The 19,136-nt window shown below is 42.8% G+C and overlaps 1 protein-coding gene across 2 annotated transcripts in view; it reads right to left on the reverse strand.

Annotated features, from left to right (window-relative positions):
* rasal1a (RAS protein activator like 1a (GAP1 like)) overlaps nucleotides 1-19,136 on the reverse strand; it is a 66,694-nt gene that overhangs the window by 9,501 nt on the left and 38,057 nt on the right. For both annotated transcript variants that reach the window (XM_088617945.1, XM_088617946.1), the window contains 6 exons: nucleotides 16,085-16,149; nucleotides 15,241-15,353; nucleotides 12,710-12,902; nucleotides 9,681-9,818; nucleotides 5,981-6,125; nucleotides 1,369-1,541 (listed from right to left, as the gene is read on the reverse strand). In XM_088617945.1, the coding sequence (XP_088474071.1) occupies nucleotides 1,369-1,541; nucleotides 5,981-6,125; nucleotides 9,681-9,818; nucleotides 12,710-12,902; nucleotides 15,241-15,353; nucleotides 16,085-16,149 (827 nt within the window). The remainder of the gene's footprint in view (nucleotides 1-1,368; nucleotides 1,542-5,980; nucleotides 6,126-9,680; nucleotides 9,819-12,709; nucleotides 12,903-15,240; nucleotides 15,354-16,084; nucleotides 16,150-19,136) is intronic.

Genomic DNA, 19,136 nt, shown 5'->3' on the forward strand with positions numbered 1-19,136 from the left:
TATATCAAGTTCTTTCACTAGGATCCCCTGACACAAGAAATGGCAATATCTGTCTCTACTGTTACTAAACTTGCTTCACATTAGTGTTTCTAGCATCATAAATGGCATCAATTATGTGTACATAATGTTTTTTTAATAAAATATATTATCAAATGAATTTTCCCTGTTATGGGTGTAATATATTTACACATTTCATTAGTGTTTATTGCTGTGACTCTTGACGGGATTAAGTGGCTTTCTAGGGAGGGATGGATTGTTATCGATATTTATGGACTATAGCTGTGACATGAGGTGGTCTGGACAGGACAGTATGAAAATGGATCAATATTATTTGGCAGAAAGGGTGATACAAGGAGGCCTGAGAAAGCATGTTTCATTGGACCAGTGAAGTGTGTCATATCAATTGGTGTGAGCAGCTACCAGTCAGCATTTTGGACACGGTCCAGTGTGGGTAGGCGAGATGGAACATATTGGTAAGTGCTACAAACTGGTGTAACACGCAAACGGATGGATGCTGTCCTCATCATTTGGACAACATTGTTGAGTCACTAACATTTTTACAAGCAAGTGTGGGGGATGTATCATCAGGCATTGGTGCCTTACGTCATCAACAAGGTGCTGTAAAGGTACCCAGCTGTTACATTTCATGTAATGACTGTGCCCCTGGGAAGTTCATAGCAGAGGGAGGTGTGGCAAAATCATTCTGAATACCAAAGTGGAGTGTGAAATTCTCTTGCACTGAAAATATGAAGGGAGGCAGAGTGGGACAGTGGTCAGCACTGCTGCCCCACGGCGCTGGGGTCTTGGGTTCGAGGCCTGACCTGGGGTCTGGCAGGTCTGCCAGGCTTGTCTGTGGAGTTTGAATGCTCTCATGATTATGTGGGTTCTATATTGGTGAATTAATTGGCCCTGGTGTGAGAGTGTACGTGCTTGTGTCTGTGTCTGCGTGTGCCCTGTGATGGACTGGCGTTATATCCAGGTGGAACCCTGCTGTGCACCTGTTGCTTGCTGGGAAGGGCTCCAGCCACCACGACCCTGAAAGTGATCAGGAAATGGGTGGATGGATGAACATGTGAAAGTGAGCGTCTCTTCCTCAGCCTGTTTGGCTGGGGTTTGTGACTTCTTGAAAGATGCATTTGTTCATAAGTGTGTAGTGTGCCGTGCAATAACATTATTTTCAGTTCTCAGCAGACCACTTGGGACTGGAAAAAAATGATTCAGCTTGTGCAGAAGTTATCCCGGCCAGTGTGGGTTGAAGGCTGGAAAACTAAAGACCTGGGGGCAATAGAGGACTGTGGACTGATGCCAGCTACTGGACTACTGGAGATCAAGCCCCAAGATAACAAACAGAAACGGAGGCCGACCAACCTGCCAGTCCGGAGTCTTGGCGTACGAGAGCGCCTCGCTGCTCAGCCAGAAGTAGCGCTTCTTGAAGGCGAAGCGGGGCAGGAGCTGCCCCCCCTCGGCCTTGCGCTTGTGCAGGTAACCCTCCTTCACCGTCACCGAGGGCAGGAACACCGCTCGCTGGTGAGCCTCCGGCACTGCAGGGGCAACAGAGAGCTCACATGCTGTGAACAACAGTGCTGTCCCAGTGCTTTGTGGGACAGGAGTCCAGGCCCTGTCGGGAACTTACCCTACCTGGTGAGCTTCGTATCTTCCCAGGTATGTTTGTGTTGTGCCGTAACACCAAAGCCAACTGTGCTTCTTTAGAGCAAATACTGTTGAATTAAAGAACTTAATGCAGGATAACCTTTAGCTTAACTTTGGGTGACATAGATATGAAATGGGAGGTCATATATTCAATATACAAATTCTGCTTTAAAATAATTACAAAGAACTGTGCTGTTCTTGTTCATGGTACACAAAACAAAAAGGGCAGGATAATGTGAATGGAAAATAATACAAACCTAGGGATCAGTACATTATCATCACAGAAGATTTTACTGGAATGCGGATACCCAGATGTGAAAGATGCTACTTTTCTCACAAAACAACACTGTTTCCACAATAAAAATGTCACAGATTTTAACATTTGAGAGGTGTGGAATTTGCTCTCAATAGTTTTTAGACGTAAGAAACACAGAGGAGTACATAAGCATTATTGTAATATGAATTCTTGAAGTTTTATCAAAGGATAAGAAGCTGTTTTGTAACCTTGTATTGCATCTCTGGGAAACTCCTGACACACTGTTTTAAACAATGTTTTACAGTAACTGATAATAGGACAGGTGAAGCCAGATTTCTTCCAGAGATGTAACATACAGTAAGTTGATGTGCACATGTGAGAAATGTGTATGTTCCAAACGCAGTCATTACCAAGTGTACTTCTTTAAAACTAACACAAGGTGGAGCTACTCCGCCGTATGAGCAGAACACAGTCTACAGAAACAAACACAAAACAAAACGACATTTAACACTTCTATATAGATGTACTTTATTGACACTGTTAATGTTTAAAGTGTAATTAACTGGCCCAGATCAAAGCCTGGGGAAGGACCTGCTACAGTCACTTTGCTTCGTCTTCTTGGTTAAACACGAAGATCTATGGGTAGATTTTGCTCTATGGCACGCAGAGAGCACTTTCTAAGCACCTTCAATATGAAACCCGAAGAGACCTTTGTCATTCGCAGGTTATAGGTCATTCTGCCCTATAACTAGTGTATCCCCTCTGTCAGATCTCTATGAGTCTAGAACCTTTACCATTGCTCCAAACTGTTTCTTAATGACCGGGTTTTTTAACCCTGATCCACTAACAATCATAGCCCAAAGCAGGAGAAGTACAGTAAATTATTCCAACATTGTTCCATGTTCATAGCATAAAGCTTTTGACATTTCTAAGCTCTTTTGAGAGGAACTGTTATTGTATGTACAGTATGCACCTTGTAAGGGTGGAGTCACCCTGCAGTCCTGGTCTTTGGTTGTGCTTCCAGATATACTCCTGCTTGAAATTACTTTCACCAGAAATAAGGGCTTTTCTGATAACAGATGGGGGGATTAATGTATTGGTCAACTTAACACCTCTTTCATGGTTTTTAATGTGAAGATTTGTGCAACTATTCGTGTAATCTGCTCATTAGACCAATCAATTAACAGAATCTGGGACAGCCTCCAGAACCTCCAGAAGTGAAGTTGAACACTCTTGAATATTTCAGGCCTGAAGACTTTCATCATTATCTTTCCAAATTAATGTTTCTGATAAATAAAAATAGCTTTAACTAAAATCCTATCTATACCAAATGTAAAAAAAAGTACACAGAAAGATAAAAAGTTTTTTCATACAAAAGCCCAGCCATGTTAAAATATGTCACTTTGGCAGGGAGATAATACATATGCATCACAAGACATCACACTTGTTGTGACTCGTGATGCTTCTTAAGGAGCAGATACAAGCAGGTAATCGTCTCACAGCTTGGCCTTGTACAGTATGCAGTGCCTTGATATAAGATGGTAGGAGTCTACACTTGAGTGGCATGGTGGAGCAGTGGTTAGGACTACTGCCTTACAGCACTGGAGCCCTGGGTCCAGTCCTGGAGCTGGGGTGTTACCCCTATGGAGTTTGTGTTCACTTAGGTTTCCCTCAGGTGACCTACATACCCTCCAGTTTGGCTCGCTTTCTCTCTCTCTCACTGTCCAAAGACATACTGTTGGGTTAAGTCATTCCTGGTGTGTGTTTGTGTGTGCCCTGCAATGGACTGGCGTCCCGTCCAGGGTGTATCCTGCCTGGAGCCTGTTGCTTGCTGAGGCTCTGGTTCCCCTGCAACTATGAACTGGATGAAGTGGTTAGAAAATGGATGGATTCTACAAATAGCACTCACAATTATTGCAACATTCAGCTGCTGAGTGGCTCAATTAGCAAAGGCACTGGATGTTCTTGTACATTCCTGGGAGTGTCTTATCTTTTCACACGTTATTAAGAAAAGGGTGAACTGCTTTTCCCCCTCCATATCAACTATCAGTTGTTAAATTATTTTTTTAAGGTTTCGCTCCTCTGGAGGAAATTGGCTTTGCAGATGAGAGGCAGGATTAGAAAGCGATATTTAATTAGGAGGACTAATTTGTACCTACATGGACACAATGGCTCTGCAGCAGCTACACCAAAAGACATGTGACACTAGTTGAGGCTGAATGGGCTCCCTCTTCTGTGTTGTTAGGATTGTTGGCTGCGCAGATGAGTGGCCTTCACCCCAGCATCTCGGAGGCAGAGTATCAGCTCCTAGCCTGACATTAATATTTCACAGGCAGCCTATTGTGGGGAATTCAATAATAACTTGGCACCAGCAAATGACACCGGTATAAGCAGCAGGGCGTTCTGCCACAGACTCACTTTTTACAGCAACCTGATACTGGTTTTAATATGATTTGCCCAAAGACAAACGCCTCAGTGAGCTCTGCTCCTTGTGTTACTTTGACATTCGGACAGCCATAATGTCAGTCATGGATCATGGTTCTTCTTCACTCTACCTCTTGTTACTGCAGGCCAGTGAGACCCAGAATCCAATTTCCAGAAATTGGAAAGAAAAACGGTCACTTTATGAAATATCTTGAGATCAGGAATCTTCCCAGGCCTAAGCGAATAACAGGAAGAGTGCCGCAAAAGGCTACTGATTGACAGGCTGTTATTTGCCATGCCATTTCTGACTTTCAGCTCATCTGCTTTCTCCCGTTCTTAGCCCAGCTCAGCAAATGAGCATTCAGCTGCGCTTCTTTCACATCTTCAACAGTTGGGGATTTAAAGATGGCTAGAACTCTCTCATTGACTGATGTTCCATGAGGGTGCAAAGAGATACCAAAATGTGGATGCTACCTATAATACATATTTCTAGAGGATAAAAATCATGAAATAAGAATAAGCAGAGCATCCCTCAATGACATCCTTCTTTACAAAACCTACTAAAAATAAGCAGTCAAGAGCCTTATTTCGCCTTGTGAAGAGCATGCCTTTTTAGGTACTGTGACCAGAAGTGGGGGTGGGCTGTGATGTCTGTTTGTTTAACATTAAGTCTAATTTGCTGTGAGGCTGAGACATTGATCAAAACACTCCTTATAAATACCACTTCCAGTTATCAGTTGCCTAGTGAAGGTGTTGATAGAGTCTACGATGCTTTTAGACTTAGATGGAAATTACAAAAATAACGAGGTAACACAGAGGTGTTTAATGTACAGTACACAGAGCCCTGCCAGATTAAAACTTCACTGGCAAATTGATAAAGGATTTAAAATGCTGAAGGTTAAAAAAAGTGTGTGACTGAGCAAATTGGTTCAATTAGGCAACATATAGCCATGATAGAAAATATCTCTAAATAAAATCCTGAGGAATGAGATCTTGGTAAATTTGACACAGCTGGTACCTTTGATGATTTCTTAAGTCCATTCTTGAGGTTAATGATGTCACTCTCAGTTTTGAAACCGCTAATATGTACCTGGGTGCATTATAGCATCAGAGCATGATATGTATAGATTTAAGCTTTGGATTAGAATTCAGATGGAGTACATTTAGGTATTTCAGGCATTCCAGCCTTAATCCTGACCCTAAAGCAGACCAGGGCTAGGGTTAACTAGGGTTTCTCACAGGAAACAGTGACTCCTGCGACTTCCTGGTTGCTTGCAGTGACATCACTGAGAGAGGCCATGCTCCTCCAATCAGAACTGACTCTCCTATAAGATACGGTGGAGCTTGCAGCATGTGGAAGGATGACTGGCTCAGAGGGGTGGGTAGATTGGAGGAGCATGCCTGTCCTTTCCCATTCTCCCCGTGCTGTACAGGAGCTGTTGTTGTGACATAATGCCAAGACATCAAACTGAACTAAAACATACATGAAAAATACTGACACAGAAATCCTGCAGAACTATGAAACTGGAAAAACAGGCATGGACACCTTTTTCAGCTCAACCTTATTCTGACAGTAACAGTTCTTGTGCTGCTAAAGCCACCACAAGCATAATTCCAACATGCAAACCTGGCGGGGTGTGTGTGACTCACCGTTGTCATTGTCGATGTCGATGAGTTTGTCCAGGAAGTCCCTGACAGAACCCACACTGCGCAGGATGAAGGGGTGCAGGGGGGTCATCCACTGTTCCTTTCCATGGCCCAGCTGCAGCCCCAGATTCCCAATACTCTGAACTGCCTGCCGGAGCACAAGAGTCATGTAGTTACAACCCAGAGGGCCAGGATGAAGAAGCTGACCAATGAGCATCCTTCATGATCTGTCCTGCTGCAACACTCACAGGAGAAGTGAAACACATCCCCTAGGATCCATTTTCATGTGTCCTGTGAATCTCCCTTCTTTTGACAAGGTACGGAACTCACTTGTTTTGCTAAAAGGAAGATCACTTTGCACTGTAACACTATTTAATTACTTCAAGCCTTCAACATCATAAACAGAAAGCCATTTCCACAGTTTGCATAAATGTCAAAATGAGTGGGCATGGAACTTGTATATAATACACTAATTCTTAAAACTCAAGCAAGTATGATTAGTATTTATTCTATGTAAAGTCTATGTATAAATGTGAGTTAAAGATTCATCTTACCTAAAGCAAATGAATATTCATCTTAAAAAGGCTGTGGCTCTTAAAGGAGTGCTCATAGGATGGGAATTAGCTTGTGATTTGATTTCTTTTGACTTATTATATGATCTTTTTATACTGCTATGTGTGATGCTGACCAGCTGTTCCCCCTAAAAAAACAGTACAGTAGATTTAGGAAATATATCACAATCATTAGCCTATTGGTGGATACGTGGTGCATAAATAGAAGACTGTACAGCAGTGCTTTATATCTCCAGCACAGTTCTACACTTCCAGTTTTAGGGAAACATTTGAAAAGCCTCTGTAATTAAAGCAGAAACAAATCCAGTAATCCAAGAATAATTCAACAGGATGCATGAAATTTAAACACAGGAGAAGAAGACAGTGTAAATAATCCTTGCTGTGTTATTGGATTAATTTGCAACTGTTTATCCCAAGACAAAAGAGATAAAAAAAAGCTTTTACATTTAAGGATTTATTTTTACAAAATCCCTTCCAGCTCCACACAGCAACCTGGTATTAATACACTCCTGGCTCTCTCAATAAATTATTTGTGCCTTCCATGTTGGGTGGTCCTGTTAAGATATTACTGTGTGTACCGTTAATAGCCGAGCCACAGAGCCATCCCCAGAGCTGCACTGTAAATAGATGTTGTGCTGACAGTCACGCTTGTCACTTTAATCATTTGTGTCATTTTTTATCTGAGCTGATAAATGTATATATTGACCTATATCTCCTTATTTTGAAAGGCCTTTTAAAAACCCACAGCTACTGTATCTAAAAACAAAGCTGTTTTCTTGCCTAAGAAAAAAGCACAGAACATCCACAAGTTAGCAGTTTATCTACAAAATATCAGTTTTGTTGAAAACAGCACTTTCAAGTTTAACAACTAGCAAAACTAAAGTTATGTTAATGTTAATGCTGCTGTAACAGTAATTTAATAGGCATATAGTTTTATTTTCTACCTTTATGCTGCCAGTAAGTTTTATTTCAATTTGATATTTTTTCATATAATAGTATTTCCATATGGCCATTAAAAATAAAATTTAAGATACAAGATCTTTAATTTTTGTATTTTATTTGTACATATGTAATTTAAAAGCTGAAATTATTTTGATTAAAACTTGTCACTAAAATGTAGAAAATTCTTCTCCACCACACTGCTACTTGGATGACTGTGATGTGGTTTTCTGAAGAACTCTAAATTTTTCGCAAACCAAACACAAACTGACACAAACCAAGTAATCTCCCGTTTTCTGAAATAAGAATTGATTGTATTTTCTGTTAACCTTTCATTCTCTTTTTCAATCTGTTACCTCTTCTCCTCTCCACCCCCCCGCCCCCCAACTCTCAGCGGATGAAAAAGATCCCCCACATGTCCCAGGAGACCAGGAGATGGACACGAGACCCCTTTGTCCTCCCCACACCTGGACGGCCAGCAGTTCGGGGAAGAACCCCATTTCCATTTCACACTCGCCGGCCGTGCTTTGAAATCCCAGGCGGATTGAGTAAAAATAGAACTTTTCTGTTTCAGACGCATAGCAACAGGATTTCAGAACCGCAGACAGCTCCCATCTGCAGGTGAGTGACATCTAACTGTCCCCGCTCTGCAGAAGGGCTCTGGAATGAAATGACGCAGTGAAAGACACAAGCTTTTACTCAGCGAGTCTAGGGGAAAACCTGTTCTTTCAACTGAAATGTCAAAAGATTGAAGAGGAATTATTTAAAAAACACACCAAACCTATTTCCAGCTCTTAAAAATTTCCCCCTTTGTTGTTTTTAAATAACAGATTGAATAGTACCTCACCGAGGAAACTGGGAATATCAATTGATCAGAATTCATCTGCTTCAACTTTAGTATGTACAGTATTCCTTGTTTATTCCTTGTCTGCTTTTGTCTGTATTTTGTTTTTCACATTTAAAAATACCAGTGATAACAATATTCATATCGTGGAAACTGAGCACCTGAACCATCTTCACTATTAAATATTGACCCTTACTTGAATAAGGATTTCAACTACAATGATTTGTACTATGATTTTATTAATCAAATTTAAGATGCTTTATATAACTAATCAAGGATTCTAAAGAATAACATGCCAAAATCATGAAAATTGTCAGGATAGAACAGCACAGTTATAAATGGGAATATTTAGGCGGCTTCTAAAAGTCCTGTTAAAATTGCAAATGTGCTTAGCACAGGTACCCTATAAAATATGCAATACATCAGAACAATAAATCCAAATGTTCTTCGTAATGTATAGAACAGTCTTGAAATGAGTATAAAGTAAAAATAAAAAAATATTTACTTTTTTAGTAACCTCTTACCAGCTTCAATTTGCAGGAAATAAAATCCTTGGTGTACATACTAATGAGTTTTTCATCTGAATATATATGTGGTAGAGAAAGGAAGCTGCCTTCGTTTTAACTGAAAGTTTGAATTTTTATTTTATATAATATATTTGTGGGGCAGTACAGTGGTGCAGTAATTAGCATAGCTGCCTCGGGTAGCAGTGCTGGGAGCCCTGGGTTCAATTCTAGACCCGGGGTGCTGTCTGCTTGACATTTGTATTTGTATGTTCTTTCCAGTGTTTGTGTGGGTTTCCCCTGGGTGCTCCAGTTTCCTCCCTCAGTCCAAAGAGATAGTACGAGGTTAATAGGCTTCTGGGAAAACTGGCCCTGGTGTAAATGTGTGTGTGTCTGTCTGTCTGTCCGTCCTGAGATGGCTGGTGTCCCATACAGGATGTATCCTGCCTTGTGCCCATTGCTTGCCAGGATAGGCTCCAGCTATCTTGTGTCTGGGATGAAGTGGGTGGATATACTGTATTTATATTTGTTCAGACTGACAGGGCAGCAGGAATTCACATGAGCCTGGCTGAAATACGATATAAGCACTGACTTTCGTATCTCTCTTTTCACACTGTAACAACATGTTAGGAAGGAGAATGTAATCGGGAGAAAGTTATAGGATGCTGGAAAACACTGATTACTCCCCTGTGGACAGGGGTGCGTGTGCCTTTGTGGATGAGAAATGGACCAACTGAGGTGAAAGGTTAACCGTATGTGGAAGCGAACACCAGCGTCTTCGCTGCTGGCATCAGTGCATCAGTGCGTTAGAGTGTGGGTGCAGTGCCCAGGGCGAGTGGGCATACCTTGGCCAGGAGCAGCAGGGTGCGGCTAGTGCGCGTGTCTGCGTGGAGGTCCCTGAGGTTGAAGAGCTTGGGCGTCAGGATGGCAGGGGCAAAGAAGCGCAGGAAGAAGAACCCACTGATGGCGAGATACTTCACATCCTGAAACAGAGAGGGAGGGAGGGAGCAGGCCTAATGCTTGAAGCAGCATTTACTTTCATACAGAGATCTGCTTCTTTGATTTAAAGCCGCAGGGATACTTCAACACCAGACATAAAACAAAGCAGATACTGTACAGCCATATATACTCATCAAGAGCAGCGCCCTGTACATGTGTTTTTTAAAGGATGACCTCACTCTTGTCTTCAGGGGTTGCTGTGACTCTATCATCTAAGCCCTGAAACTACTTTCTTCTAGGAAGGCGAATGCTTTGATCTCACACACTGGCGATGTGCTGCGTGCGCTGAGGGAGAAGGATCACTCACTTTTTACTTCCTGTTCGGTGCAACTTAATTACTTGGCAAGTTGTTAAATATCCATGAGTCTCACCACACAAGCTCTTAGTAAATCCCGTTTGGTGGATCGGATCTGTGTGTTCACATGTGTATTTGTACACGTTTCTATATTTCACTGTTAGAGCAATACAGATTGATGACTAACAGGGTTTTTTTTAAGCTAAAACCTATGCCAAGCACAAGTCACGCACAGTGCTCCTGTGCTGACATTACTTAGGAACTACTACTGTGCAGAGAAGGCTAAGGACAAAAACTCCATCGCTGCAGGGATATGTCAGTCACATTTCAGTTAGTTGAGCACTGTAAGTAGTTATGTTGCTGTAAAGGCAGATCTTATAACTTATAACTTAGATGAGTTTCAATTATACCTTTGTAACTGGACCTTACAAATAACTGGACTTAAAATTTGCATTTTAAATACTGCTACTACTAGTAATATTTAGATCTATATTTCTGTATATAGTTTTATTGAACAACTCAACTGTAAGTATGGAAAGTATTTTTGCTAAACATTTTCTAGCACTAATGTGGCAGTTGGTCTTAGCAGTTGGTCCAGAAATGGACAGGACTGTTTTAAGCATGATAAAGCCAAGCAGCAATTAGCAGAGGCCTAAGGATCTAAGAGATTGGCTCTTTTACTTTGAAATCTTCATGGCACTTTCTACTGGCTGGTGAGTCAAGCCAGGAGGCTTGTCAATGGAGTCCCAGACTAATGGAAATGCAGCTCATTCATATTCCACTGGCAATGAAGAATCGTGGCGTGGAGCTTTTCCTGAATGGGCTGAGGAGATAATGGGGACTTTTCATCTCTGAGCGCTCCTATTTAAAGGTGTCCTGACACCATTGTTGAAAACTGCCCACAGCCTTCTGTTGCCAGTTCAGTACACAATGAGTGGAGTTAATTATAGCCCTGGTGCTAAGCATTTCCTCGTGTCGTGGTGTAACGCAGAGGTGCGTACGATGAATCAGGGAGGAAACATATGCAAGACAATGGGACAGATATTGTATAACAGTGGCACAGATCCTCTTCTCTTGTACTCCTCTCCATTAACAGCATTTATTATAGTTTCTCATGACCTCATTGATTTCTGCATAGAATTCTGCATGCACAACAGAGTACGTGAGCATAGAAATTAAATTCCAGGTGTTCAGTAATTTTCCAATCTTCTATTGCATAGAACTAACTCACAAATGTCTTTGATACAGTTAATATGACAGTTTGCCGTTGACACCAGTAACCATTTGAGATCTTTCTTGTCCTGGTGTTAATGTGGTGTGCTCTCAAAATCTTTGGTGTAGTTTGATTCTGTTTTCCTTGACATTTTAACATGACATCTTCAATGACTGTGAGACTGTGCATTTCAGAATCTGTGACTTCAGGCTCTGTTTTAAATGGATGTGTGGCACATTAAAGTAATCAAGAAAAATATTCTTTCAGCAATTTTCTGGCTTTTACACAGCCAGAAACCTCTGGCTGTTCCAAAACATGCTGTTTTCGTGTTCTGATTTCATGCACACAATAAAATTACAAAACCAACTACAGAAGAACAAAATTGCAAAACACCTGTATACCAGGTTTTATTTTATAGGGCAGTATATAGTGAAATAGAACCCATATCCATCAATATTCTAACAGCTTCTTCCAGTTCAGGATCCTGGGGAAGCTAGAGCCTGTCCCAGCGAGCAGCAGGCACAAGGCAGGATAAATCCTCCAAGGACACGCAGAGACACACAAAAACTGCCTGGCCTGTCGTCCCAGAAGGGCGTTAAACTACCAGTATGTATTTGGTCTGTGGGAGGAAAGCAGAGCACCCAGAGGAAACTCACATGGACCCAGGAAGTGTGTAAACTCCACACAGACAGCGCCCTGGTCCATAATAGAACCCAGGGCCCCAGTGCTGCGGGGAAGCACTGCTAACCAGTGCGCTGCCATTGATAATTATTCATCACGACCTGCTGACTCATTGCCCTAATGAAATTGAAATAGGACATGTTGACAGGCTGAGTACATGTAGGAAACAATGTGGCTCGCTTCCCCGCGTTGAATTGTACAGTGCAGAGTTAAGTCACTATGACCTTATGGGGCAGATGGCAATGGACCCATGTCAGAGTCCATCTAACTGCTGCACCAGACTGCGCCAGTCCTGTGAGTTGACAGGAATATTCCCGATTGACCCAGACCCCCTTGAGTCCGGGTCACGACAACAGCTACAGTTGGCTACACCATGTGAGACCCATAAACTCAGAGCCTTCAGAATTTACTGCAGGCAGCCATTACTGTGGAAATGCCATAGATAGCAGGACTCAGGCTAATGGGGGCATGTTCCACTGTGGTAACATCAGGACACACGCAACAAAAAGAAAAAACCTTCATAAATACCTGGTGGCATCTGCTGGCCTGAGCTTGTGCATCCTACTATAAGAGCCTGACACAAACTGCAGTGGTGCTCACTTTAACAAGGCAGAGGGCAGTTTGAGATCATGCATGAGAGAAAGAGAACAAAAGCAAAGCAGGTCCCGTCTACGCGCAGTTCTCACCTCGTTCTCTGGCTCTGGGAATTGCTCTTCCACTCTCTTGTGCAGCTGCTTGAAAGCCACCCTCATGACTGGAGGACACTGGGCTACTGAGCTCATGATGGAGGCCATGATGTCAGACAGGTAGACCTGCAGGAGCTCCAGGCTGCTCTCCCGCACCTCGGCCTCCGACAGGGAGCCTTTGAAAGAGATGCGCCTGGATGGAGGACAGAGGCAAGCCCATGGCAGGTCAGGTAGAACTGCCTCTTGCACAGCAGGACACAGGTGACGCAAATCTATTCTGCTCCTCCAAGCCATTTGCCACCTAACCATTCAAGGTCTTTCCTGGAGGTCCCCATCTGATTCCACCCTGAGAGGCGAGAGGCATGGTGGTGTGATGGGTGGCACTGCCGCCTCACAGCACTGGAGCCCCTCCAGTGGCAGATCAGGTGGATTTTGCTCACATGGGTTTCCCCAGGGTGCTCCAGCTCCCCCCGGCAGTCTGAAGACATACTGATCGGTTGACTGGCTTCCAGAGAAACTGGCCCTTGTGTGAGTGTGTGTGCCTGTTGTGCGTGGGTGTCCTGCGATGGACTGGCGTCCCACCCAGGGTGTACCTGCCTTGTGCCCACTGCTCGCTGGGAGGGGCTCCGGCTCCCCCGCGACCCCGAATTGGACGAAATGATTCGAAAATGGATTTTTGTATTGTTTTCAAGGGAGAGTAGATGTGGCTTGAAATACTTTCCTAGTGGCGTTCTGTACCAGCAGGGCCCACCCAAGGTAGATGATGAAGCAGACGGATGTGGAAGAAAATGTGAATATGGAAAACTGGGAAGTCCATCATTTTCAAAAAGGCAATAACAAACACCGAAAGAGTTTATGAAAAATAAATTCAGGGAATTCCATATGTATTGTAGTGTTTTAGTGGATCATAGCATTTGTTTCTTTGTGTTTCAGGAGGGTGTAAAACACGTCAGGAGGGGTTAATTCAGCAGAAGCAGGGAAGGGGGGGCAACCGGGGTAGTGATACGTATCTCAGATAAAACACTGATATTCCCAAGAGGATAAGGTTCCTCCTGGTTGCTAAGCAACTACCTCCCACAATTTTTTTCTTTCTTAGACGCGCAGTAACAAGGCTTCGGAATGCACAGTGACTTGAGCAAACCCACAGGAAGCCAGGGTGTCACTTACTTGCAAATTATCACTCTTTTGACTTGTGTTTGAAACTAAGTTCAATCCCCAAGCAAGGCGAACAGTGCTCAGATGTTCAGTTAAAGCAAAGACATACAGTAGGAAGTACTGTTTACACCTCGATCAGATGCCCTTCCCAACGTACTGTCCCAGGTTTTTACCACAAAGATTTGATGGTGTTCTGAAACCTTACAAGGCTACACACTGGCAGGGCAAATTAATAGGAACCTATCCACACATTTTGTACCTTTTCTTCCAGTTCAGGGTCGCAGGGATACTGGAGCCTTTCCCAGCAAGCAACAGGAGCAAGGCAGGGTACACCCTGGGCAGGACACCAGTCCAATACAGGGCACACATAGACAGCATTAGAACATGCAGAGAACAATACTAACCACTGCGCCACTGGGCCTCCCTTTGTTAGGAAGCACCAGCCCTGATCCTGGAGGACCTTAGCATATTTTAATATTTCCTCAAGCAAAGTTCTTAATCCCAGGTTAATTGACCTCAGTTTTCTGTCTGGGATATTTGCTTTCAGCTCTTGAAAGGTCAGACTGGAGTTGTAATTGGTATCAATTCTATACCAGTTTCTGAGTTTCAGAACTGCCCACCTTCAGGTGTGCTGCCTGAAATGTAACACCTGAAAAAACTCTCATTGTGGGAGAGTCTGATACAGTGACATTCTGTTCACCGAATGTATCTGCTCACTGGCAGTGTACAAATTAGGAAGAGCTGTTTATGTAAAAATAATAGCCAGCACAGCCAGGAGAAGATGCAGAAAGGTTTAGATTCTGTAGCTGTTAGAAATTGTGCCCCTGACGAGAGCTATCTTTGACATTCATGATTGACCAGCATTGAAGCAAGTTTAATAAAAATCTAAACAACGAAAGTATTCAATTAGGTTAGCAATTACCACTGGAGATTCAGAACCCAGCTGGGATGAAAACCAGCAATCAGTGTCCTACCTGAGCCAGAGCTGGGCACAACGGAGACAGACGTCTTCCTGCAGGCCAACAGCCTCCTTTATATAGAGCTCAATCTTCTCATTACAGCTGGAAGCCAATGCTACTCTGCCCAGTTACAACAGGTAATCCCCAGCTGAGCAACTCCAAGACAGCACTTGTGTGCAGGGTCCGTCAATATTTTTAAAGTGGAGTTTTTAACACATTGGCCGGTCAGTGTAATGCATGTATTGGATGCAGGTACAAAGACAAATAAGAGCATGATGTATACAGACACTAGAGGAGCTGCGCAGGACAAGAGCTTGCTGATTTGAGGTGGCAGCATGTTTTCACAGTGTGTGGACATCTCTCTGTTACAGTTTTCCTGTTGAAATTCTGTGTAGTGTAAATTGCTGTCTGCTTTACCTCGTGCGGTTCAGCTCTATCTTGCATGGGTCCAGCTCAATGTATTTCTTCTCCTCGAAGATGCGGTTCACAATGGGCTTCAGGACTTCGTGCAGGTAGAGCATCCCCACAGCCTGTAGCAGAAACCACGAGACAGGTTAGACGCCTCAGGAGAAACCTGCTTTCACAGTGTGTTTCACTGGCTCAGCTAAGCGAGGGAAAAGAGACACTTTGCGTTGTAGAGTCAAAACCCTACATATAGGTCATTGCCCACTTGTTTCAAGAGGGTACTGGCAGAGTACTGGCAAGGCAAAGAGAACATCCTATATATGCATATCACAAAAAAATAGTATAACCATGTGATACAAAGTGAAGGATGATATTGATTAATTTGCATCTTAAACACTTGAAATGGTTCTTTGGGACCGCATAAGACAAATGCAAGAGATGGAGAGCTGCTAATGGAGGCTTTGTCAATGGTGAGCACTTCTTGCATCTGACAATAGAATATTTCAGTGCGCTCCTTTTTAACACCATGCTCACAAAGAGAGAAAATGTGAGGCAAAGTTCCCCAGCAATGTGACAAGTGACAGGACAGGTAATTTGAGAACAGAGAAGTTAAGAATCACAAATTCACTTAATATTTTATTACATATCTGGCCAAAACAAAAAGTCAGTTTTTGAATCCTGGGCCAATCTGACAGGAGTGCTTCCCCAGATATGATAGAGCTATTCCTAAAGATACCAGGATAACGGCCCATCTGGAAACAAGCATCAATTTCAGGCTACCATTATAATCCAGGTCTTCCACCACTCAAGCAATGAAACAAGGAAGCTCACCCGCGAGGAAGACACACAAACTAACCTTCATAAACTGCTCCATCGCCTTTGAAGCTAAGGAATTTGACCGGAACAGGGTGTTGGGATCCGCTAGGAAACAGAGAACAGCAGGACAATCAGTCTTCATCACACAAATAAAAAACAAGCTCCCCAGATATGCTGTGTTTGCACGGCCCCGCCCTGCCCATGGTGACAACAGCAGCCAGTACTCCTGGGGACCAGCAGGATGCAGAAGGCTACGCCGGCCTTTTCTGCAAGGTTGCCGTTTGCATGTATGTCTCCTCTGTGTTCACAGTGACTATTTGACTTGGGCAGGGATCACTCCTGGGCGGCTCGGTGACGCACCCTTGCAGCACTGGGGCCCGGGGTTCAGTTCCAGATCTGTCTGTGTGGAGTCTGCATGTTCTCCCCGTGTTCCCATAGGTTCCCAGCTTCGGCTGCCTCCCACAGCCCAAAGGCATACAGTACTGGGCAGAAACTTATTATGGGAGCTCTGGAGTTTAACAAAGGAGAAAACATCTGGGCATATTATTTATAGAGCTTTACTGTATCTGGTGAACTTGACCTCTTTGTCCCGTGTCTCTCATGTCAAGCTCCTCAAGTCTCTTAAAACAACATCTGCTTCAGTTATGCTTTTCGATTTTCGGTTAAATTTTTCGGTCTAGTTAAACCTTAACAGTGACAATTAAACCCCCTTTCTGAGAAAATATATAAAATTCAAACTACAGTTTTCACTGTTTAATTGTAAGCAGCCCTACAAGCAGCTTGTGAACTGAATTTGTAAAACCCTCCCTTAATGTCAGGCTAAACCATGGCCACTAAATACAACAAGCTGCTTCAGGACTTTAAGGGGAATAAAGAAAAAATATCTTATTTTACCTCCTAATGTCACTTAGGCAGAGAACTAGGACCACTGGCTCAATGTTATGGAGAATCTACTTTAAAATTTCCACCCTGTGTTTCTATGGTAACTCAAGACCTACCATCTCCCTACTTCTCTGTTTTCTTTGCTTCAGATGCAAATCTGTGTTCCCATGGAAAACACGAGGGGCAATCTCCTCTCCCCATCCCAGCACCAACACCATCTCACTATCTGCTGCTGACATACTGTACTGCACAATACGTAACTGAGACCCATTGACATCAGACATTTCTTCATTCATTACAGCGAGTTGCCATGGCCACCACCGCCTGCCGTATCCCTATAGCGACGGCAACCAAACCACTCTTCAGGAAAAAAGCTAAACTTGTGCAAATACACTGGGGCGAAGTGAACAGATTTCTTTTTTTGTCTGCATTAATAAAATTTGTATTTAACATCAAATAAATAATGTGAAGCAAAAGAATAGAATTTCAACTTTTATTCCTGGGTATTATTTTTGCATACTGTACTTTTGTTTATGTTAGAACCATTTTCTATGCCGTGTTCAATCTCCTGTGAGTATGAGTGTTGGGGTACGTGGCTGGCAGGTGTTTCTAGTTGCTCAGGTGTTCCATGTTGCAATAATTGTGAAAACATGAAACAGCTGTGGATGTACAGCTTTGTTGGCAGCCTTTGAAGTTTACTTTTGGTTCTATCCCTTTAGCTAGAAGATATAACCCAAGATGAAGATTATAGAGTTGTTTATGATGGACAGCAAGCAAATGTGAAAATTAGCACAAAGAATATTCTAATTAGAATCACTGCAGAGAGCCTGGGCATCTCAAAACCACCATCAATCCGAATAAACAACAAATATGCCCACTACTGGAGGAGTAAGTCATCTGCAAAGACCAGGGTGTCCAAGCCAAGGACCACAACACTCTGATCATCACCAAAAACCCAGTAGAACTCTGAAGAAAACCCCCAAATAACTGGCAGATGCACACCCAGACGTCTGTCTGTCTGGAGACTCCATTTTCTGTCCTGCGTTAGTGTGGGTTTGCTCAGTATCCTCCCAGACCCCACAGACATGCGGACTGTCTTTGACTGGGTGTACTAGATTGTAAGGCATCCTGGGAAGGGCAGACATGTGCACCGTCACGCCCTCGATTGCCGTGCGTGCGTGCATGCGTGCGTGCATCTGGCATCCAGTTCAGGGTTTATCCTTGCTGGGATTGGATCCAGCTCCCATTTTACCCTGTATTGGATAAAGCGATTGGAAATTATATTGTATTATATTTTCAGTAAACACTGTACAAGATGGACTTTTTCCACAGCACTCTATCTGATGAGAAATGGTTGCTGTTGAATGACAGAAAAAATATTCAATAAAGAGGACAATAACTACAGCAAATGATTCCTAAAGGGCTTCCTCACTTGGCAGGAAGCACTGAAATTAATATCACTTTTTACTTTTCTGTTCCTTGTAAAAAGATCTTTCACCCGAAAATAATAACAGCTATTATCAAGATATGATAAGCCCTCCTGGATAACTCCATTTTATTGTGTTTTCCAAGTGGCTGACAGCCTTACAGTGAGTAATTGATCTTCCCAGCTCAGTGACTGTAATGAAATGAATTCCACGGGCATTGTTGGACTAGATAAAAACATCATTGCTTTCAGCTTCTAAAATATCTAAGAATTTCAATCGCCTCATAAAATTTAAAAATTAGATATCTTGGTATCAGCTGAAGCACCAGTGACAATGAAATAGTTCATATTAAATAATTACTTCAATTAAGGGCTCAATTCAGCAACTAATACTTGAGCTCTAATGAAGGCCAAGAGACACTGGTGTTACAAAATCAAGAATGATTTAACCTGAGGTAAACAGATCCAGCCCTGAAGCTAGACAATCCAGGACTCCAGGGTGTGTTGCAAGCAGTGACAATTTAAACCTTCTGAACAGAGTTAAACTGATTTAGCTACAAAGTGTGGCAATTGCTCTATTAAGTGGACTGTAAGCTGACAGGCCTCGTACCTGGGATCCAACACCAGCTGGTTTTACTTTCCAAATGGACTAAGCATGGTCTGTCCCATTACTACTGTAAGTTTTCAATTTTATTGTGTTTTGTGTTCAGTATGTACAAAGTGAATAATTTAAACAGTCCCAGAACATGCAAATGTTTAAAATGGAATGTAAAAAAGTGGATAT

This window comes from Lepisosteus platostomus, chromosome 24 (genome assembly GCF_059453375.1).
Source record: "Lepisosteus platostomus isolate fLepPlt1 chromosome 24, fLepPlt1.hap1, whole genome shotgun sequence".
Taxonomy (NCBI): Eukaryota; Metazoa; Chordata; class Actinopteri; order Semionotiformes; family Lepisosteidae; genus Lepisosteus; species Lepisosteus platostomus.